This window comes from Dichomitus squalens (assembly GCF_000275845.1).
Source record: "Dichomitus squalens LYAD-421 SS1 unplaced genomic scaffold DICSQscaffold_2, whole genome shotgun sequence".
Lineage (NCBI taxonomy): Eukaryota > Fungi > Basidiomycota > Agaricomycetes > Polyporales > Polyporaceae > Dichomitus > Dichomitus squalens.
In genome coordinates, this window is record NW_006766884.1 from 665,283 (window position 1) to 685,497 (window position 20,215).

Consider the following 20,215-nt stretch of genomic DNA (forward strand, 5'->3'; position numbering starts at 1 on the left):
AAACGGTTCCCCCGTACCTCTCGGCCGGTAGTAAAATCGGAAGATAGCATACGGCTTGTCGTCGATCAGCAATGGCTTCAGGACGGTTGAGCTCGCCTTGACTTCTCTCTTGCCACCCAATCTGACACAGCAACGCTTCAATTCGTGGCTAGTTAACGTAGCGGATGGGTCACGTACGACACGCAGTGGCTGCCGGTCCCCCGACCTTTCGTCTTGTGCTCATGAACGGACCCTCCCGGCATAGGCTTTTTTGGGGTGAAAGATACAGGCACGAAGTCGAGCGCTCGACGTAACCTTATTTCAATTGTTCCTAAGTCCTGGGTATATGCGGATGGAAGGTCATCGTCATCTGCGACCAGGATGATTTGGTTACTCAGTCTCTGTCCGTAGGAGTAGAGTGCAGTTAGAATTATACCGTGTGTGGCAAGAGGGGAAAAGTGGTACAGGTTGACAGCATCTACTGCCACACGGAAGCCCGCGTTTGATGTCTTCGACGATCCCTTGACGTGAGACACAACACCCATTCTACGGCCGTCCATTCGGATCTCGACTGACAAGTGAGAAGGTGGCTCCGCGTCGACCCAGTGTACCTTGAACTCCTGAGAAAAGTCTTCAACGCTTCCAGGTCTATTGTGTCATTGAAAACCACGGACGCACCATGCCAGCCTCGCTGACGATATATCCCGACATAGTGACCTTGTCCTTCTCGGCCTTGGGCTTGTGAGTCTGGACCTCTTCGTCATTACAGGATATGTAGGCACCGTACCCTCGGTGCTTGAGAGGCATAGCGCCAGAGACACAACTTAAGCAGGAGATACGGTGGGCGCGGTCAAGGTCGCGACGCGTCGAAGTCGCTGGACGCGAGGTGACGCCAGTCCGACATGTGATCGAGAATCCCGATGAGATCTTATAGCACAGTCATGTTCCTCGCGCTTGGCCCTGCTTGGCTTCTGACCGTCTCCATCCAACCTCAGTTCATCGTGCCTCCTCACGCCAATGGCGACTGACGAACAATTGAAGGCTTTCATAACAAGACACCGTGAGCTGCTAAACAAGGAGCGTGAAGCGGAGATCGAGCGTACCTCGCTGCTCCTGTCCAATTGTCCTCCTAAAGTCCTCGAGCAGAAGGGCCTGTGCTTGGCCGGCCTCGGGATTGCTTCAGTCGGGATCGGTCTTGGTGGCAAGACGTGTGTACAGCTGCCATGAAATTTTTTGGTGGGGCTCTGAAACATCTTGCCGATGTGCCCAGTCTAGTGGAGCTGGAACGACCAGCGGCGTACCATTCGAGTCCTCTGTTTCCGCCGCACACTTTAAGGTAAGGCGTATCTCTAACTCATGGGAACTGCCAAAACACAAAACAGGCCAGGCGATCTTGCACGTATAGAAGAGCACACCTCCGGTGCGGCGGCTCCGAAGAAAGTTGCGAAGACCAAGAAATCAGGACCTGCCCAGAAGGGGGAAGGGGATAGTGTCGAAGGAGTTGTGTTCAAGGTAGGCATGTCATACGTCGCAGTGCAGTGGTATGTCTTACGCCTTCTTAGGTCTCTGAAACCCGCATTGTCATAGCCGTAGATCCTCCGGAGACAGGTGGAGAAGACCTCGACCTGCCGGACAGGTGTCGGGTCGTCAAACTCGCAAATAGCGTGACTTACGACAGGTCAGTAATCTTCGCCTTCGCACTCCATATATGCTAACGGCATATAAGCAGAATGATCAAAGCCCTCGATCAGCTAGAGAAAGTTGTGTTGTCCAACTCTGACGTCGTGCGTATCCTTGGCAATAATTGGAGCGGACATTTCTGACGAGCGTGGTGGTGCAGAAGGAAGACAAATTCTTGCCCAAGCTGACTCCTCTCGATCGCGTCCTCATGGGAATGGCACCACCTTCAGAAAGGGTGCCTATCAAAGATATCAAGTTCTTCGATGGCTCTTTGAATCCGAGTCAACAAGAGGCGATCCGCTTCGCACTCGGATCTCCAGAAGTTGCATGCATCCACGGACCTCCAGGTAGATTATCTCTTCAAACTTTGATGATGAAGAGTATTTGACCACTCCGCTGCAGGAACAGGGAAGACGCATACTCTAATAGAACTTATCCGTCAGCTCACTACCGTCACGCCGACCAATCCCAAGCCCCTCCGACTGCTCGTGTGCGGTGCCTCCAACCTGTCCGTGGATAACATTCTAGAGCGACTCCTCGCCCTTCCGGCTCCAGATAACGGCAAGAAACTGAAGGTGACACGTGTGGGACATCCCGCTCGGGTCATGAATCAAGAAGAAGTGCTTGAGGTAACTCTGGAAGTTAAAGCCAGCCGGAGCGACCAGGTCAGCAGTCTGGTTGTTATGTCTCTTAGAAGCTCATGCGTATTTCCTGCTTAGGCCGCCCTGGCGAAGGACGTCAAGAATGAGCTCGAGGCGGCGCTTGACACCCTTTCGGGAAAAGGGAAGGGCGCGAAGGGTAAGGCACCGAGGGGACTGGAACGTAAGAAGATGTGGGAGGAAGTTAAAGCTCTGCGAAAGGAGTAGGTACTGGACCAAGATGACGTCGCACGCTGTGCTGACAGTACACTCCAGGTACCGCCAGCGCGAAAGCGGGGTGGTGGAAAGTGTCATGAGCGAATCGCAAGTCGTTCTTGCGACTTGCCATTCCGCGGGTGGCAGACAGGTGCGATCGCAGGATTTTGACGTTGTCATCATCGACGAGGCGACGCAAGCCGTAGAAGCTGTAGGATACCATCCATTCTCTTTGGCATCGACGATATGCATTGATGGTTCGATGTCAGGTGTGCTGGATACCCATCTTCAAGGCGCAGAAGCTAATCCTCGCTGGAGACCCAATGCAACTTCCGCCGACTATTATATCGATAGACAAGAAGGAGAAAAAAGCGAAGAACGCTGGAGCTTCAGCACCTGGAAAATCTATCGCTACCCCAAGTGGCAAGAAATCGGCTGCGGAGAAGACGGGACAGAAGACGGAACAACCGAGACCCCCGAAAGACGAAGAACCAGAATCAGGAGGAGATGAAGATGGAGACACCGAGTCCGGTGAAGACGAAGGTGACTGTGCAATGACGGCCGACCCAAAGGAGCCGCTGAGGTCTACACCCCGGGATCCGCACAAGCCTGGGCCGAAGGCGGTCCTACGTACACCTCGCACCCTTGAAACGACGCTGTTTGAACGGCTAGAGAAAATGTACGGACCAGGCATCAAGCGTATGCTCACCGTCCAATACCGGTGCGTAGCACATGTCTCTGTTTCCACTCTATGCGCTCACACGAACTCCACAGAATGCATGCCCATATCGCGTCTTTCCCGTCGAAAGTCATGTATCACTCTAGACTGAAGTCCCACCCGTCCGTAGAGGCGCACCTCCTCCGCGACTTGCCGAATACTAAGACAGACTCGGAGGACGATGAGAAGGAGATCCTCGGCACCCCTGTCGTCTTCTACGACACTGCAGGCTGTGAATACTTTGAACGACTGGAAGGTGACGGCGACGAAGGAAGTCGCTGTAACGAGAACGAGGCTTCCGTAGTCAAGATGTGGGTCGATCAGCTGGTACATCCTCCCTGTTAACTGCATAGGGGGCCCAAGCGTTGACCCACACCTCTACAGGCTGGCGCAGGAGTCCTGCCATCTCAGATAGCTGTGATCACGCCGTACGCCTATGTTCTCCGGACCGCGCAGCAGCACACTGACATGTCCACAACAGATACCAAGCGCAGGTCACGCTCCTCACGTCCCTGCTCCGCCCGATCTATGGTCCCGAACTCGAGATCGGGACCGTCGACGGGATGCAAGGCCGGGAGAAAGAGGCTGTGATCATCAGCCTCGTACGGAGCAACGAGAAGGTACACGGCCCTCCTACGACGTTCAGGTTGACCGCTGACGACATACTGCATTGCAGCGGGAGGTCGGCTTTCTCAAGGACAAGCGAAGGCTGAACGTGGCCATGACCCGAGCGCGCCGACACCTGGTTAGCTGTTCCGACAGGTCTGGTTTCCGTCTGTCAGCTAATCCTCATCCTTCCGTCAGTGCATCATAGGCGACTCTTCGACCGTGCAGCATGGCAGCCCGTTTCTGAAGAAGTGGATGGCGTGGCTGGAAGCCAACGCTGATGTCCGCTACGCCGGTCTTGAATGACCCAGGCGCAGATTGCAGATGACAAATGAGGGAGGTGCTCAGTGATGTACATCCGGCAGCCCTGATTAGAGAGTTGCACCACACTGAGAGAGGTCCAAAAAGTGTACAATACACAGCAATCTCGTGTAACATCTAGCTTTCCCGGACCCTTGGAGACCTCTATCAGAACCTTCCTGTCAGAGCATGTAGTATGTACAGCACGAGGAAATTTGTACAGCTACGTTAAGGGCCAAGTTTCATAGCGATATCTCACAAGAGGGTATGGAGGAGAGGGAGAGGTGGTCGATATTGTCTGAGCCGTGCAATCAAAGCGCAGCTGCGGGCTCCCGGCTGACGCTGCCTCCCCGTCGACGGGAGGTGACTGGGGCATCCTCGACAGCCCCGGTCGCTTCTGCGCTCAACAACCCCGCCTCCTCTTCGTTGTACGTGCGGGAAGCATGCCGACCACGGGGCGGGGAGCCTTTCGGCCGGTACAGGAAGGACTGACAAACGATCGTGACGTCGAACATAAGGGTGCCGCCGCTGCCAAGGAGGTATCTGATGGGTGATGAGATGAGCTCGAGATGCACGCGAGGAGTAGGATCTGACGTGCACGTACGGGATGCTCTCGCGCATGAATGCAGATGCTTGTGGAGGGGGTAGTTGCAGATTAGGAGACGTGAGGATTGATGCTACGTAGAATGTGTTGCCCAGGAATGCAAAGATGAATAAATATATGGAAAGACCCTATATTCCAGAAGACAGCATATATGAGTAATATGCTATGCGTGTTGTAGTCGAGGACCATCATACCTCTACAGACTTGCGGACAAACTGAAGGTGGTGATAAATACGCACAGCGGTGACAATTAATGGACAAGACTCACGTTCTTCCAGATCTGCGGTAATCGAGATGTAAGGTAGAGAACGGTGCATATCCATGCGGATATTCGGCCAATGATGAACTCCATCGAGGGAGCTGGCTCGGGTTGTTCTAGCAAGAAGTCCTCGATAGATCGAGTGAATTCTACGGCAGCGGGCCCTCCCGCGAGTTGCGCAGAAAGTATGGGGTCTGCTATTCGCGTATCGACGACCACAGCTGGGAACACTGCTATAGGCACCACTGGCGGTACGTCCGCGCGCGCGAGTACCTTCCCTGTCCTCTCCGCGAGAACATTGGGATGCGGAAGCGTGCTCCCCGCAAATGTCCCAACGCCGAACAGCGCCCACATGCCGAGGAATACCATCGTCGCCCCTTTCCGGCTAGCTCGCGAGCTCCGCCTGTGCGAGTTGGCCGCGAGCCATTCCTCGTCGTCCTCTGCAACGTCGACCGCCCTGACGGTAGATCGTCCTCGAGGTATCGCCTCGGGCTCATCGAGAGGTACGGACATCTGCAACGCGTGGGGCACACGACTTGATTGTCGACTGTGCCGGACGCTCGCGGGACCCGGACCAGGGTACGAGTCATACCCCCAAGCGACCTGTTTCCGCCGTGCTGTCCGTCCACCCTCCGAGTGGAAGCTCTCCGCCAGGCGCGCCAGTGCGTCTTCATCTACGTCGTCATCATCGTCGAACCCGGGAGAGCGAGGCTCTGTCGAGTGCGAGCGAGCGCCGTGTCGTTGCGAGTGCTCCTCCTGCTGTGCGGCGAGCGCCGCGACGGCGGCTACGTTTGCTGCGACATTGGAGAGGGCGCGATATCGGGGCGCGCTGGCGGCGCGTTCGATTGAGTACCGACGGGTGCCGAGCGTCCCGGAGATGGTGCGCTCGCGACCGTGAAGGTATGCAGGAGGGATGGCCTTCGCTTTCCTAGCGTAGTAGAAGTATTGCACGAGAAGACTCAGGTCGACCAGACAGAAGTAGGTAGCGAGATATGTCTAGGAACAGGTTGAGGAGTTTGTGCTATGAGCGTAGGTATTGTACAGGCTCACCTGAAAGGGTAACTGGTTGGTTAAGATGCAACCAATCAAGTTGGTGGTATCACCTAGTGGATGGACATGAAGTCAGAGAAGCGCAAAATGAGCGACGCTCACGCGACATATTGCGCGATCTGTCTAGGGCATTGCGGGTTGTCGCGCCGAAGTATATAGCACTCACCGAGCAGCCAGTTCATGAGAAATGGGAAGGCTAGGCCCTCGACCGATTGGCGTCGTGCATTCTCGAGAACCTGGCTATGGATGACGCGCTCGACGGTGAGATGATTTGTCCACGCGACTGATTGGGATGCGGGGTAAAAGAAGCCGAGACTTACGGGAACTGTGCGCCCAACCAGCACGCGATGGAGGTGTAGCCTAGGAGCTCGGAGAATGCTGCGCTGAGTAGCATGGGCGAGTGTGCATGCGACGTCGACGAGGGGGGAGAGACGGCCGCTGTTTGCTGAGAGATAGCGGGAGGGCACGGTGGGAGAGAAGCGAGACAGGCAGCGTGAGGGTCGCTCTATCTTGGCGCGCTGTCCCGCCTCCCAGTCCGCTCCGCCCGGGCCTCTCCCCCCCATGAGCTGCCTATTCCGGCTGTCCTCCATCTTGCGCTCGCCCGTCCTCGTCTTCTGACTTGCAACACTTGCGCCTCAGGCCACAGCCTTGTATCATCATATTGGACGCGCTGTGTTTCAGCACTTCAGTCCAAGAACTCTATCCGACCAGCTGCATCATCTCGAGCACAGGCGGTGGTGGCGCAACTCAGCCCGAAGCAACAAGAGCCCCCCTTCGCGTGCCATTTCCATCCGCAGAACGCTCCCGGAGCCTTTCGATTTTTTCACAGCTGCCGACTTCGCACTCTTCGCTGTCGCTCACGCAACATGTCGAATAAGGCTGGATCCTCGTTCTCAACGAGGGCAAGGCTATTGAACCCAGCGCCGGAGGAGCTCGTGAGTCTATTATTGCACTGTTCGCCTGCGCAGGCTCAAATATGTGTTTCACTGCAGCGCCAGCTCGTACTAGACTATCTCGTGCACAATTGCTATACCTCTGCAGCTAGAGTCTTTGTCGGGGAGAGCAGCGGCCCCAAGGATGTCGACGCCGACGGAGACGAGGTTATGGCCTCCCCAGTGAAAGAAGCCTCGAACGAACTAGACGAGTTCGAAGAGAGGCTCGCTATGAGCGAGCTCCGCAAAGGCGCGCCAGAATCTTGCCGTTCGCTCGTTGCATACACTTAACCCTCCCCAGACATCCGGACCCGCATCCTGACTGGCAATATCGAAGAGGCAACCGCACTGCTCAACAAGCACTTCCCCGCAGTCCTTTCGGAAAACATGGAGGCCGACGGAGCACCTTCCTCTCCTTCCATACCCTCGGGCAGATTTTCGTATCTCCCTTCGACCTCGGTCGATCCCACCCACCTCGCGCTCAATCTCCACATCCAGGCATTCATCGAGGCCGCGCGCACTATACCTCTCGAATATATCCCTCCAGGCGCCAGCACCCCCTTGCCGCACCCGCCCCTCCTGTCCGGGGCATCAGACAAGAAGCATTCCCCCCCGGGGGACGAGGATGCGGCCATGTCAGAGTTCGACAACGAGGACGCGAACGTGGCGCTCCTCATACGCGCCCAGAACCTCTACTCGGAAGCAAACCAGCTCTCCCGCCCGCAGGACCGTGCGACGTACCTTCACGAGCTCGGGCAGGTCGGCGGGGTCCTCGCGTACACGGTACCCGAGCGAAGTCCGCTCGCAACGTACATGACCCAGACCCGGCGGGACGGTGTCGCGAACCAGATCGACAGCGCCATTCTGTGTGAGCGTTCCCTCTCACATGCGCTCTGACGCATGATCCTGGCCGATTGTGACCATTGACGTTGACCTGTGAACGCACGCCCTTGTAGATCGCGCGAAGCGGCCTATCATCTCTCGCATTGAGCTCTACGCGCGATATACTGCGACCCTCTGGGGAATGCTGCATGATAGGGACGTGAAGATACCCCCTCGCAGCACATGGCCCGCAAACGTCGCTCTTCCGCCTATGGCAGCGCTTGCGCAGGAGTCCAAAATTGTCCCTTCCAAAGACACCGGTAGCTTGGACAGCGCCATCCCTTCCGTCAAGAAGACGGCTCAGGAGAAGGAGCCCGAAGAGGTGAGGACACCCAAAATAAACATGCGGTATCTGGCGTGCACAGCTCATGTTCGACGTTGCAGATCCTTCCCCCCTTTGACCTGCATCTGTTTGTGCAGTCTACAGAGCGCGTGTCATAGCAGAGACATGTCTGCTTGCATGCGCCTCTCGGCATTCTAGGTATCGCGTTAAAGCATCCTGCAGATTTGTCGGACTGTTATGAGCAGGAATGGGCATATTTGGTTGAATGGCACTGGAGTGTATAATTATTGTATTACATCGAATCCACCATGGACGCACCTCACTCAATCACACCCTTTCACCCGGTTCTGAGGCTCGAAGTCATGAGTCTTGCTGCAATCGACCAGGTCTTCTCAGTCAGACAACCGCAAACTGCTCATCATTCCCTCGACGACATCTAGACTACCACCAAACGTCTGTTCGTCCAGCCCGACTATCTCTACCTCGTCCCCCAGCCGGCCCTTGTTCACGCGTGCGATGATGCTCTCCGGCACGTTGCACATCCGGAGTCCGAGCACCTGCAGCCGCGCCCACTTCTCCCACTCTATGCGGTCCAGCGTGCTCTCCATGTTCGCGTGTCCCTTCCCTCCAGGGGGGTCGTTCAGCCACGGGTTGTATGACAGGTCCAGGACCTCGAGCAAGGGGCATATCCTCGGCAGGCGGTGTACCTGAGGACTGGGCACCGGAAGGGCCAGCAGGGCGAGTCGGGTCAGGGTCAGAGGCAAAAGGAAGAGCGTCGCCGACGGCACTTGGGCGTTGAGCACGATGAGCGTGTGCAACGGAGGAGGCGGCTCTTGCGACGAAGACGACTCCGCCTCCCAGTCGTCTGCTTCCTCCTCTCCCGCCTCTGCCTCGGCCTCGGCCTCTGCCCCTTCTGTGTCTGGTCCGAACAGACTACTCTGCGCCTGACCGCTGCCGGAGGGTCCCTCCTGCCTGTCCTCCGCCTCTTCGTCCCCGCCGTCTCTGTGCGACGCCGAGTGAGGCGAGAAGCTCACAAAGAGATCCCTTTGCAGCGTCGTCTGCGGGCCCACCACGATAACCTCCCCATCCACATGCCCCTCCGGCTCGAAGAGCGCATACAGCTTCCCATTCGGCAGCGGCCCGTGCACCGCCGTATACCGCAACAGGTCCCTGCGGAACATCGGCGGCAGCACCTCCAGCAGCTCGTCCCTGAACTCCGCCGCGTCCGGAAACGCCGCAAGCAAGACTCGCAAGCAGAGCTGCGTGAGCGGAGGGACGGCCGGCTCGTCGTCCGAGCTGTAGCCGCCGTCCCCAGAGCGGAGGCGCGGCACGTCGCCCGACCCGAAGCTCCAGGGCGTATGCGAGAAGACCAGCGACAATGCTCGGCGGCGGAAAGCGACGGTGTCCCTGTCCTCAGCGTCGTGTTCTCGGTCGTGATGCCTGAAGAGGCCGCTCCAGCTCCTCGGCGGTGGCGGGCCCGGTACGGCCCCGCGCGGGTACCCATGCTCCAAGTGGCCCTCGCGGATGACCGGGAGAGGAGGAGGGGGGCGATCCTCTTCACGAGTAGAGTCGTCCGATGGCGCATGAGCGTATTTGTAGATATCAAAGAAGGGGAGGGAGGGGTCATTGTAGGTGCGCGAGCCGAGAGCCTTCAAATGCGTTCTCGATCGGCGTAGGTTTTGCGAGTGTCTGAACTGTTCTCCTCTGCACACAAAAGACATTCGACATTATTATCATGCAGTCGATTGCTCTGAAGGTAGCTCACACACCTCAGCGTATGGAGGAGACTGTTGACCTCTCGAGGCTGAGCCGCTTGTTTTCCATCGGCGTCCCTCTGGCGTCGCATTTGTAGATTTCGTCGTGTGATTCGTACGTTGCGTGCTATGCTACGCGGAGATCATGCTCGACACAAAGAGTTATGTGGTACATGGCTGAGTAAGATGTGAGTGCGAGACCGATTTCCGGGCCTGTGTGGCAGGTCGTCATCGTGCTAGATAACTCCCGTCAACAGCGATTGCACACCTCTCTAAGTACGAGTTTATCGGCATCGCCCGCCATTAGCTATTCAAAATTTCGACCTCCTACCTTGTGGAAATTTGGATGGACGGCGTCAGGTACTCAGCCTTCTGTCACTCGAAAATATGCGATCCTGGCAGTAGGTAGTTTTCGACGATTGAGGTGAACTTATGGCATACAAAGATCGGTGCTAGTAGTCGTCGTAGTGGTAAAGCATGCCAATCATACTCCCTCATACACGCTCGCCCGCGGTCCTCCGACGCAGACGAACCCCCGGAAATACCAACTTAGTTCATCTGGCGAATGAGCTTGTTGATGTGGATCTCCCGGTTACCGAAGTCACCGCCCTGGACGAAGTGCTTGAACTTCCGTGTCCTCCAGCCGCCAGTGGGGTTCGAAAGCTTGAAAGGCCAAAGGAAGTTCGATGCCTGCTTGAAGTTGGGACCGGCGGTGTAGATCTCGTGCACGAGATCTTCAATGGAGAGGATATCGTACTTGCCGAGGGTCTCCTCGATGACGGCGTTGTTGGAGAGGGGGATGCGCTGCTTGTCGACCTTGCCATAACCGCGCTTGTAGATGAGCTCACGGACTGACTTCAGGTTGGGCTCGCTACAGTGGAAAGGTTATAATAGGTCTGGGGACAGAAACGCTAAGACGTACCCGTATGCAACATAGGGCTCAACAAGACGGAGCATCTGCTCGGTCGCCTTCGTGACCTTAACGAACACGCCGTTGTTGATCTGAAGAAGACGGAGAAGCTGGAGGATTTTACGGGGCTTGGGGGCGATGTTGTTGATACTGGGAATCGTCGTCCAGATGCGCTCGACGACTAGCAATCATGAAGACACTCACCCCCGGATACGGATGACGAAGTAAACCTTCGCCTGAGCAGGGACGTAGAAGTCGCCAGCAGCACGCGCAGCCCGCTTCAGGCGAATCTCCTCCTTCTCCGAGGCAAGGTACTCCTTAACATAGGACTCCGCGCGCTTGAAGATGACCTTGCGCTTGGCCTTGGCAGCCTACATCCGCGAACGACATCAGCATCATTCACAAACACATTTTGAAGGGTGGTAACAAAAGATCAGTCCCGAAAGATGGTATGTTTCCGGCAGCACAGTGAAAACGAAGCTCCCACTAGCCAAGAGTTGTAGTATGCATCACGAAGTATATAAAAATGTTGAATCTGCAACGCAGCAACTGGACGTAAACTGACCTTGCGCGCGGCAGTCGCAGCGGCCAATCGCTCCTCACGGGCCTTTCCGTTCTGCTTGCGCTTCTTGAGGAGGGTCTCGGGGACTTCAACGTCCTACATCCAAGGGTTAGAACTTTTATTTCCAGACGTTGATTTTGTTGCTTTCGACTGACCGAGACGGTCGGGACGCTGTTACGGATGTTGCCTCAGTCTTCCCCTATCACGAACGCTAGCATAACGAAGATACGCACGTAGTGGAGGGGGCCATTTGGAATCTTGAGGAACGACGGGCTTAGGCCTTTGGGCGTAGCGGAGACGCGTGCTGAGACCGGTTGGGTGGCTGATATCGACTATACAGTTCTTCAAGACGATTCCCACGCACTCAGATAAGCATCTATCTATGCACAAATGTTCTGGACAATGATTATTTTCCAGGGTCTATGACAGCGTAACTCGTGCCACCCCCTCGCCGCTTCACATCTGCTTTGTTTCTAGTAGTACATAGGTTGAGGGCTCGCAGCCCAGGATCCTCATCTCTCGCCCTTTGGGAGCTCGCACTCCTCGAGCTTTCGTTTTTGCACCCGCCCTTCCGCTACCCCATTTCCGTCTCTCTGAGCTACGTCTCATGTATCAGGTACATTCACCTTCCGCCGGCTTGAGCTCGGCCCACCGGTCGCGCGAGAGAGCGGTGGCGACACGGACTCGGTGGTCCCGCGCAGCTTCCGTAGCGCGCGCCCAATACCATCGTTTTCCGTCCTGCCCGAGTATAGCGTGCATTGATCTCGCAACCTCGAGAAGTCGCCGACTCGCCCGCCTCAGTCTCTGCTCTTATCAGTTTGCTCTTCTTCAGTATAAGTGTTGAGGATCGAAACAGTCTCACTAGATTTGGTCTACTGTTTCTCAACTCGGGGTTTGAGGTCTTCCTTCCCTGCTCACAGGATGTCTACTATGCCGAAGGTGGTTCGACCCTTCAGCACCTCGGAGCTCGTACGCAGGTCAACCTACGCTTATACAAGCGGTCTCAGTCAAGCAGATAGTGCAAAACACACTGGGTCCGTATTCTTGTGATGACATGAGTTGAGAACAATTGTTGGCTGTACATGTAGTTCCAGTCATACTCCCAATCACTTTGAGGCCGGCTTGTCGCTCTCTGCCTCAACACTGGCTGCAATTACCTGCCAGTCGATTGGGTCCTCTGTTGCCTGCAATTTGCGCTCTCGCTCCTGCTGCCACTTCTCCCGCTTCCATCTCAAGAGTGACGTGAGTCTGAGCTCTTCTGGAAGAGCCGTGCGTGGGTGTCTCTCGTAGAGGTAGTAGGCGAATACTCCAGTAAAGACCCCAAGGATGGGGTCAAGTGTTCTGTTTGAGGATTGAGGGGTCTGTAAAGGCTGGGTAATGTGGGAAGCTCACCTCGAGAGTAACGGTGGAGGCATGACGCGAACACGCGCGGCGTCACTGCATCACGTCTCGTGTATGTTGCATTGACAAGCCGAACATAATTGCAGCGCACCTCGAAATACCTTTCTCAGTCACTTGCACGAATGATCCGGATCCACTGTGTTCCCGCCGCGCGTTGCCGTCGGGTCGAGAATGCGCGCGGTGTGTGTCGACGGTGAGGGCAGGCTGGGGACTCGGAAGTCGGGATCGGACGGATGGCGAGTCGGCGACCCGTGACGACACGCAGAGATGTCTATAGGCGTCTATGAACGCGTTGCCCAAAATTTGAGAACGCGTTTCGTGTCATTGCACGCTCACTACAAGGTCTACCCTTTTCCCTCCTTCCTCTCCTCCTTCCTCTTCCTTGTGCCATATCTTCCTATCGAGCCATGGACCGCCAACTCCGCCCCATCTACGGTTCGCATTCAAAACGCACCCTCCGGTGGACTTGTACTAAACCCCCAATCCTCTCTACCTGTGTATTCGTGTAACAGAGGCTTTGGACACCAATTCCAACAAGTCCGCGATTCTGGCATGCAACAAGGTTCTCAAGAAGCAGCCGAACAACCTGCTTGTCAAGGTGCGTAGGCGTTTCTCCATCTCAGTACATCCACTATAGCCCCGATGCGTCATAGGCTCTCAAAGCGCTGGCACTAGTGCGCTCCCAAAAGGTCGAGGAGGCCCTCATTCTCTGTGACGAGGTTCTTGCATTAAAGCCGGTCGATGACCCCACATTGACGGCTATGATGCACGTCCTTCGCGGGCTTGGACGTCGTAAGTGGACCAATTCCTTCTGCATGTCCTTCGGAGGTGTCATTGTGGTACGGCGTAGATCAGGATATGGTGGCCATGTACGAAGACGCGTACAAGCAGCAACCCGCGAACGAGGAACTTGGCACACAGACGTTCTTCGCGAATGTGAGAATAGGAAACTGGAAAGCGGCACAGCAGGTGAGCTCAAACGCTGCATTCCGAGGTTTTCGGACGCTTGACGCACTGGGATTAGATCGCGACCAAGATGCACAAGCAATCCCAGGAAGATCGTTACCTCTATTGGAACGCTATGGGCGCTCTCCTGCAGGTCAGTTGAGGCTACCTGTCGTATGTTGGTGTTACTAGACTTCCCAGGATTATAGGCGAACGATCCAACAACGCCCGAGACTCTGCGCACCATCCTTTTCAAGCTTGCACATAGGCTTCTGTCGCAGGTGCAAGCACCCGCTGTCTTCTATGCGGAGCGCTTCCACCTACACCTCACAGTGCTCAAGGAGCTGAAGCTCTATGATGAGGCGTACGACTTGGTCGAGAGCGAAAGCGGTAGGATTGTATGCTCGAGCAGCCTCGCATGCGAAGAGCTCCGCAGGGAAATTTGGAAGCTCAAGGGCCTCACGAAGGAAGCGGGTGAGCATGCTGAGAAGCAGATACTGGAAGCGAAGTGAGTGGCCGTGGACTCCGCTGGACACATCTGCGTACTGAAGTCAATTCGGCCGCTGGCATCTGGAGGGACCGGAATTGGCTTGAGTTTCTTGCTGTGCTGGATGCGACGTTCGTTAATCCCGAGGACAAGTCGGCCACTGTGGAGAGCATCAAGAAGACACGGGAGCTTCTTGGTAAGGTCGTCGAGGAGGACGGTGTGAAGGACCGGTCAGGACACCTTGCGCTTCTCGAGCTCGAGAAGCGTTCGAGGCAGCATGGTCTTGCGACAGATACCACCACTCTCAACTCTCTTCTCGAGGCCTACTTCCAGAACTTTGGCGGAAAGGCTTGCTGCTATGAGGATCTGAAGCCTTACGTTGAGTTGGAGGGCGAGGATCTTGCGAGGTGGACAGCCGTGCTTGAGAAGCAGACCGCGTCCTCGGTACGTCTATCCCTATTGCGTAATTCTTAGAACACGGCTCAAATTATGACAGACATCTGTACCAGACCTTTGGCGCTACATAAACGCTCAGAAGCTCCTTCGCTACAACCTCCCCCAGTCCGCTCTTACACCCGAAGCCGAGATTCAGCGGGCCTCACAACAAATCGACGCATACTTGGAGGGCCTCAAACTTGGAAAGGACCTCCCGTCTTACGAACTCCAGCCTGCAGATGACCTAGCCATTCTTGCTGCCCAAGAGTTTGTTGGTGTCTGGAAACAGACCGGCGATGAGGCCTACCTGTACAATGCAGCCGCACTCCTCGAGTACGCCATCGTGCGAAGCAAGACGTCGTACCAGATCCGCCTACACCTGATACGGATCTACCGCCTACTTGGCGCGCCTTCGTTGGCTCTGGAGCACTACAGGAGTATTAACGTGAAGCAGGTCCAGAACGACACGCTCTCGCACTTTGTGCTCTCAAGAGCATCCACGTTCTCTTTGTCGTCCATCGGCGACCTCACGTACACGTCCGAGTGCTTGGAGTCGAGTCGCATATACTTGTCGAACTCTGAAGACGTAGGTTGCAATCACTCTGTAACCACCGCAAAGAATGAACATCGCTCTTCAGACGGCGGAGTTGATCGTTCGCGCATTTGCCAATGAGAAATATTCTCAGGTTCGTGAATTCGCACCGAGAACGCCGCGATCTCGAGACTAACATCACTATCCCTTGTAAGATCCACGACTTCATCATATTCGAGGATCGGCTTGAGAACTCCCTGCAGCGCGACCTCATCAAGATGGAGCATGTCCGCATGAGGATCCCTCATGAGGCAATCAACTCCGAGCTTGTGGATATGGAGCTTATCGAACTGAAGTTTATCTTCGACCGTCGTACGTCGACTTGTTATCCTCCATCTATCCGCCTCGCCCCTGACTATCTATAGTCCATCACGACAACCGGGACTTCTCCATCCTCGCCAACTACCAGCCCCATAGCAGCGAGACGTTCCACGACCAAACCCAATTCCTTACCAAGAAAACTCCGGGCGTACGTTAACAACGTCATACACGATCCTCGCACATCCGCTCACAATTCGGCACTCTAGCTTGGCTGGCTTTGGGTGTTCTTGAAGATCTACATTAAGGCGTTCCAGCTCGCAAGCGACCTCGACGACACCGTGGAGGACAAGCTGCTTATTGGTGATCGCCCCAAGCCGAGCAACGACCCTGAGACGAAGCTGCCTCTCAAGGATCGCCTGGCTGCGAGGAAGCAGGAGGAGATCGACGAGGTATCGACCTACCATATTGGCGTTTGAGAAGAATCACGCTCACGGAACTCCGCGAATTAGCTCTCGAAGGACGAAGCGTTGTTCTACGACTACGCTACGGCGCTGTCAGAATGGCTCACGCCTTATCACGACTATGCTCGCCCGCCACCCTCTGCTGTTCTCGCCGAAGCAGCGAAGCTGACGGAACAGAAGACCGGGCACCCACTGAAGGGGCTGGAGATTCCTCCAGAGGCTGCCAATGGGCACGCGAAGAAGGATGAGGAGCCGCCGGCGGTCGTGGAGCCTCCTGCTGCCATCAGCAAGTACTTCGATGGTGCGTCTTTCTTCGAGAATGTGCGATGCGATGTTTATGCTGATGTTCTATGTCAGATATGCTGAAGCGCTTCGCGGAGGTGTCCGAGGGCAAGGGTCTACCTCAGGAGCTCTTGCACGTTGTCACCCTGACGCAAGAGGTGCGTTTCCTGCGCATGTTGGGAGCGGTTCCCCTCTGATCTCCTTCCTAGGCCTTCCTTCTCTTCGCGATCGAGACAACGCGGTTCAAGGCAGCTTCAGTCATCAAGCAGAACAAGTTCGGTGGTGTAAGTTCATCCGTCATACCTCGCTGTCCTGCGCTTGACTTTGACGGTCTCCACAGCTCACGCAGCACATCAAAGATATCCGTACCAAGTCGGCGGCCGTGCTGACGGAGATCTCGAGCGCTCTGATCAGCCGAGCGGAGGCGGAAGCTACCGCTGAGGGTCGGAAGGCCCTCACCAACGCTTGCAAGCCGATCATCCATGAGTCTGGGGTGCGTGTTACCACCTAGTTGCGCAGTGTTCACTTCTGACCCGATCAACGACAGCTCGACCACGACTTCGTCCTGAACGTCGCGAAGAAGATCACCGAGTCGCGGAAACAGATCCTGGAAGGCGTGGGCAAAGGCATCGCGAAGGTAACGAAGGCTCATGCGTGAACGTGGCAACGTATACGGGACTCGGGGACTTGGGAGGACGGACTCATGAACCTTGTAGACTGACGACATGACACGCACATGTACATACATACATGCCACACATCACCACTCAGCGTAAGAATAATGCATTAGTCTATAATTGCAATATAATCTAGTCGGCATGCACTGGAGTGCTGCTCGATTACGCGCGCCCCTAGGCCTGTCCGACGGTTGCCCAGTTGTGCTGCCACAGCAGTCCCTAGGTAGTGTGACATGTGACGTGTCGCGTTATGACGCGTGTCGTCACATCACGGACAATATTCGCGTCGGAGCGTGGCTATCGCGTCTCACCTGCTCCCACCACTGTTTCCTTCCTCTGACCCCGCTTCATCTACCTTGCAACCTCTGACCACCCGAAATGAGCGGATGTGAGCTGCCGTGCTGATCTAAAGCCGTTGATTGTTAGTTGCTGAATCTCTGCTACCAGACGATAACAACCCATTCTACGGTGGCGGGGGAGGCTACATGTCACAAAATTCACAATTTGGGAGTGGAGGTGGGAGTCCAGGAGGAAGTGGCCGCGTGAGTGCTCCGCAAAATGCAACCTTCCGACAGCACTAACAGGCGTCTGCGGTGCAGCGAGCTGCCTCACACTCCCTTCGTCCCGTGAGTCTGAAACAGCTGGTGGAAGCAACAATCGAGCACTCGGACGCGGACTGGAAGATTGGGGACGTCGAAGTCGGCCAGGTGTGCCCCATCTTACTCTCCGCTGGGAGCCCCGCACCGTGACTTACTGGCGACTGCCAGGTTACGGTCGTCGCGCACGTACTATCCGTGCAGGCACAGACAACCAACTGTGTTTACCTTCTGGACGATGGGACTGCACAATTCGAAGCACGGCAATGGGTCGACGCAAACAATGAAGAGGATGGAAGCAACCGAGTCGCGTACGCACCGTCCCCTCTCTCCCGCGCCCCTCTCAATTACTGACACGGGCGCAGCGACGGTCGTTATGTTCGCGTGTTGGGTACGCTGAAGATGTTTGGGCAGAAAAGATATATCACCGCCACGCACATCATCGAGATTCCTCCCGAACGTGTGTGCGATGAGCTTTGCTTCCACATCGCAGAGGCAGCGATGATGTCCATCATTTTCGAGCGGGGCCCAGTACGTCGTCCGTGCTCTTCTCCGCGCGCATCCACTTAATCGAGTGCAGCCGCCTCGCCCAAGCGAAGGCTCGACAACCAGCCGCGTAAACGGCGCCGCGAACCCGACGTCTGCGTATTCGGCCTCTTCCAACACCGCTGGGGCCAACTCTGCACAATACGCGGGGCTGTCCCAACTGCAACGCCAGATCGTCGAATTTCTCATCTCGCAGCCAAAAACAAACGAGGGCACACACGTTGGCGCGATTGCAAGGCACATCGCCAGCTTAAGCGGAGGTGCACCTGTGAATGCCGACAATATCAGGTGAGGCTCTCCAGGACACAAATCAGGGGACCGTACCTCTAACCACGTCTCTTGTCGCACACAGCAAGGCGTTGGATGATCTTAGCGATCAGGGCCATGTCTACACCACCGTTGATGACTCTCATTTCTGCATCTCCGAGTGAATTAGCTATCGCATCCGTGTATTGTATCAGTATGTCCTTGCTATCCTGCGACCGTTTGACATGCTCTGTGTACTATGCTTTTGAAGATGCTGCAAGCGAGTTTGGTGCCGTAGCACGATCGCTGACTGGTTCGAACTTCTCTGCTGTGCATTATTTGTCATCGATAATAGGCTTCTTTCTGAGACACGAGTCTGCAGCACACCGCGCTCCTTTGTTACTCAACACCGCCATGTCCCCCACAGTCGACCAACGTGACGAAACGCTAAACAACGCGGGTGCTCAGAGCCTGGTAGGTGCTCAGTGATGTGGTAGCGCACCTCAGTCCGCAGTCGTCTCACGGTGGTATGTCCCTCCCAGCCAAACGGTTCAAGGGAAAAGACCCGTCCGGTAACCATACGACAGCTGTTGGACGCCAAACGAGACCACAGTGAAGCACCCTTCAAGATCGACGATCACGAGATCAATCGCGTGCGTACACCGCCCTCTCGCCCGAGTCTACCGCTGTGGCGTCACTGACCGATCGTCACCATCACTTATAGATCTCGCTCGTCGCCCATGCCGTGGACGTCCATCGATACGAGTCGACAGTCGTGTACACGCTCGAGGATGGCACGAGCCTCGGGCGCATCGATGCCAGACACTACCCGACAGGCAGCAGCTTCGAAGAGCTCTCGGATTCGGACCAGGGCACATCGCAGCTGTATGTGCATGTCCTCGGCACGCTCGACCTCAAGGTGAAGCTGGGGAGCAGGAACGTCATCCGCGTCCTGCATATGTACAGGGTGACCGATCCGAACCAGCTGTTCTTCCATATCCTCGAGGCCGCGTTTGTCACTCTGAGCCTCGAGCGTGGGCCACCGGTGAGTGGCCGTTGACTGCTTGCGCTCGACATGTAGTGGTGTTTGACGTTTGTGTGCTACAGCCTGCCGCGGCATTGAAAAGCGCGGCGCCGCGTATCCCCACGGAGCCAGCATCTCCTGTCATTCGCCGCACTGCACCGAGCGTAAGTCCACTGCCGAGGACCCCAGTCAAGGCTTCAGTACCGGCCCCTGGGCCATCCCGACGCGTCCTTACAGCTCGAACTGCGGAGCCCGGGCCTGCGACTCCCAGCACGACCCGTCCGAGCGCCCCTTCGACCCCAACTAGTTGGACTCCAACACCACTTGCCTCTGCGAGGCGGGCTACTCCTGCAAGACAGGCCCGTCCGCCGAGTCCCCCGCCCACGCCCCCTCCAAGGTCGCCGTCGCCCGAGCCGCCCAGCTCTCCTCCGCCAGCGTCACCACAAGAACGTGTACAGAAACCCTCCAGTAAGGCGTCCCCTCTCCCGGGGCCTGCCTTGCGACTCATTGATCGTTTTCAGAGTCGAAGCGTCGGCAGCCTGGGATCAAGCAGGATCCCTACGCGGACCTAACCGTCCTGCAGCGGTCGATCATCCTCCAGCTCATGAAGGCAACGCACTCGAAGGCGGGCATGAACGTGGACGCGATCTGCCACGCGGTAGGTCATCACTACAGCACTCAGCAGGATGTTAGGTGAGGATGTCACAGCTACAGCGGCGGGTCCGGGTGCTTCAGTCTTCGATGTGCTGACCGATGTGATCGAATGCGCGCAGCGGGGCGATAGACGTGTTGCTGGATCTGGGACTGATCGAGAACACCATCGACGAAGCTCACTATGCCGTCAAGACCATCCAATACCCCAGGAGTCCGTAGGATGATTTCGAGCCGT

General features: G+C 56.2%; 8 protein-coding genes across 8 annotated transcripts; 5 read left to right on the forward strand and 3 right to left on the reverse strand.

Annotated features, from left to right (window-relative positions):
- Window positions 1-968: 968 nt before the first annotated feature.
- DICSQDRAFT_97408 (P-loop containing nucleoside triphosphate hydrolase protein) lies at window positions 969-6,235 on the forward strand. Its single transcript, XM_007361059.1, has 20 exons — window positions 969-1,187; window positions 1,250-1,315; window positions 1,362-1,491; window positions 1,542-1,657; window positions 1,709-1,763; window positions 1,820-2,006; window positions 2,062-2,324; window positions 2,379-2,521; window positions 2,574-2,724; window positions 2,783-3,234; window positions 3,288-3,558; window positions 3,616-3,659; window positions 3,713-3,851; window positions 3,908-3,976; window positions 4,036-4,680; window positions 4,742-4,869; window positions 4,936-4,956; window positions 5,010-5,996; window positions 6,051-6,103; window positions 6,217-6,235. Exons 1-15 carry the CDS (start codon window positions 997-999, stop codon window positions 4,141-4,143), a joined length of 2,385 nt encoding a protein of 794 aa, XP_007361121.1. The 5' UTR covers window positions 969-996; the 3' UTR covers window positions 4,144-4,680; window positions 4,742-4,869; window positions 4,936-4,956; window positions 5,010-5,996; window positions 6,051-6,103; window positions 6,217-6,235.
- Window positions 6,236-6,664: 429 nt separating this feature from the next.
- Window positions 6,665-8,478, forward strand: DICSQDRAFT_132059 (uncharacterized protein). Its single transcript, XM_007361060.1, has 5 exons — window positions 6,665-6,985; window positions 7,043-7,232; window positions 7,284-7,850; window positions 7,939-8,186; window positions 8,249-8,478. The coding sequence occupies exons 1-5, from the start codon at window positions 6,917-6,919 to the stop codon at window positions 8,303-8,305; spliced, it is 1,131 nt and encodes a 376-aa protein (XP_007361122.1). The 5' UTR covers window positions 6,665-6,916; the 3' UTR covers window positions 8,306-8,478.
- A 61-nt stretch (window positions 8,479-8,539) lies between these two features.
- Window positions 8,540-9,993, reverse strand: DICSQDRAFT_151909 (uncharacterized protein; the record flags this gene model as incomplete). The annotated part of the gene is made up of 2 exons (XM_007361061.1): window positions 8,540-9,851; window positions 9,917-9,993. The coding sequence occupies 2 exons, from the start codon at window positions 9,991-9,993 to the stop codon at window positions 8,540-8,542; spliced, it is 1,389 nt and encodes a 462-aa protein (XP_007361123.1).
- A 306-nt stretch (window positions 9,994-10,299) lies between these two features.
- DICSQDRAFT_177286 (60S ribosomal protein L7) lies at window positions 10,300-11,640 on the reverse strand. The gene is made up of 6 exons (XM_007361062.1): window positions 11,607-11,640; window positions 11,529-11,544; window positions 11,377-11,469; window positions 11,016-11,182; window positions 10,824-10,961; window positions 10,300-10,772 (listed from the first exon to the last, which is right to left on the reverse strand). Exons 1-6 carry the CDS (start codon window positions 11,621-11,623, stop codon window positions 10,451-10,453), a joined length of 753 nt encoding a protein of 250 aa, XP_007361124.1. The 5' UTR covers window positions 11,624-11,640; the 3' UTR covers window positions 10,300-10,450.
- An 839-nt stretch (window positions 11,641-12,479) lies between these two features.
- DICSQDRAFT_165565 (uncharacterized protein) lies at window positions 12,480-12,788 on the reverse strand (the record flags this gene model as incomplete). The annotated part of the gene is made up of 2 exons (XM_007361063.1): window positions 12,480-12,714; window positions 12,766-12,788. 2 exons carry the CDS (start codon window positions 12,786-12,788, stop codon window positions 12,480-12,482), a joined length of 258 nt encoding a protein of 85 aa, XP_007361125.1.
- Window positions 12,789-13,153: 365 nt separating this feature from the next.
- Window positions 13,154-17,083, forward strand: DICSQDRAFT_97419 (uncharacterized protein). Its single transcript, XM_007361064.1, has 17 exons — window positions 13,154-13,209; window positions 13,287-13,372; window positions 13,428-13,566; window positions 13,625-13,743; window positions 13,799-13,873; window positions 13,929-14,227; window positions 14,296-14,650; window positions 14,703-15,227; window positions 15,280-15,327; window positions 15,389-15,545; window positions 15,599-15,702; window positions 15,761-15,943; window positions 16,004-16,256; window positions 16,313-16,395; window positions 16,447-16,521; window positions 16,578-16,730; window positions 16,785-17,083. Exons 1-17 carry the CDS (start codon window positions 13,182-13,184, stop codon window positions 16,893-16,895), a joined length of 2,793 nt encoding a protein of 930 aa, XP_007361126.1. The 5' UTR covers window positions 13,154-13,181; the 3' UTR covers window positions 16,896-17,083.
- A 156-nt stretch (window positions 17,084-17,239) lies between these two features.
- On the forward strand, window positions 17,240-18,527 carry DICSQDRAFT_97422 (replication protein A subunit RPA32). The gene is made up of 7 exons (XM_007361065.1): window positions 17,240-17,302; window positions 17,362-17,456; window positions 17,514-17,621; window positions 17,682-17,821; window positions 17,876-18,041; window positions 18,091-18,344; window positions 18,409-18,527. Exons 1-7 carry the CDS (start codon window positions 17,293-17,295, stop codon window positions 18,485-18,487), a joined length of 852 nt encoding a protein of 283 aa, XP_007361127.1. The 5' UTR covers window positions 17,240-17,292; the 3' UTR covers window positions 18,488-18,527.
- A 189-nt stretch (window positions 18,528-18,716) lies between these two features.
- On the forward strand, window positions 18,717-20,199 carry DICSQDRAFT_165568 (uncharacterized protein; the record flags this gene model as incomplete). Its single annotated transcript, XM_007361066.1, has 6 exons — window positions 18,717-18,776; window positions 18,845-18,955; window positions 19,027-19,347; window positions 19,410-19,794; window positions 19,848-20,019; window positions 20,100-20,199. 6 exons carry the CDS (start codon window positions 18,717-18,719, stop codon window positions 20,197-20,199), a joined length of 1,149 nt encoding a protein of 382 aa, XP_007361128.1.
- Window positions 20,200-20,215: the final 16 nt, after the last annotated feature.

Excerpts from the sequence above, each read along its gene's own strand:
- DICSQDRAFT_97408 (XM_007361059.1), top strand. The coding sequence starts at position 997 with ATGGCGACTGACGAACAATTGAAGGCTTTCATAACAAGACACCGTGAG. Across the intron at positions 1,316-1,361 it reads TTTCCGCCGCACACTTTAAG|GCCAGGCGATCTTGCACGTA; the intron begins GTAAGGCGTATC and ends AACACAAAACAG. Across the intron at positions 1,492-1,541 it reads TCGAAGGAGTTGTGTTCAAG|GTCTCTGAAACCCGCATTGT; the intron begins GTAGGCATGTCA and ends ACGCCTTCTTAG.
- DICSQDRAFT_177286 (XM_007361062.1), bottom strand. Across the intron at positions 11,183-11,376 it reads CTGCGACTGCCGCGCGCAAG|GCTGCCAAGGCCAAGCGCAA; the intron begins GTCAGTTTACGT and ends TCGCGGATGTAG. Across the intron at positions 10,962-11,015 it reads TTCGTCATCCGTATCCGGGG|TATCAACAACATCGCCCCCA; the intron begins GTGAGTGTCTTC and ends GACGATTCCCAG.
- DICSQDRAFT_132059 (XM_007361060.1), top strand. The coding sequence starts at position 6,917 with ATGTCGAATAAGGCTGGATCCTCGTTCTCAACGAGGGCAAGGCTATTG. Across the intron at positions 7,233-7,283 it reads TATGAGCGAGCTCCGCAAAG|ACATCCGGACCCGCATCCTG; the intron begins GCGCGCCAGAAT and ends AACCCTCCCCAG. Across the intron at positions 8,187-8,248 it reads AGGAGAAGGAGCCCGAAGAG|ATCCTTCCCCCCTTTGACCT; the intron begins GTGAGGACACCC and ends TCGACGTTGCAG.
- DICSQDRAFT_97419 (XM_007361064.1), top strand. The coding sequence starts at position 13,182 with ATGGACCGCCAACTCCGCCCCATCTACG. Across the intron at positions 13,567-13,624 it reads CCTTCGCGGGCTTGGACGTC|ATCAGGATATGGTGGCCATG; the intron begins GTAAGTGGACCA and ends GGTACGGCGTAG. Across the intron at positions 15,328-15,388 it reads CCAATGAGAAATATTCTCAG|ATCCACGACTTCATCATATT; the intron begins GTTCGTGAATTC and ends ATCCCTTGTAAG.
- DICSQDRAFT_97422 (XM_007361065.1), top strand. Across the intron at positions 17,457-17,513 it reads GTCCAGGAGGAAGTGGCCGC|CGAGCTGCCTCACACTCCCT; the intron begins GTGAGTGCTCCG and ends TCTGCGGTGCAG. Across the intron at positions 18,042-18,090 it reads TCATTTTCGAGCGGGGCCCA|CCGCCTCGCCCAAGCGAAGG; the intron begins GTACGTCGTCCG and ends AATCGAGTGCAG.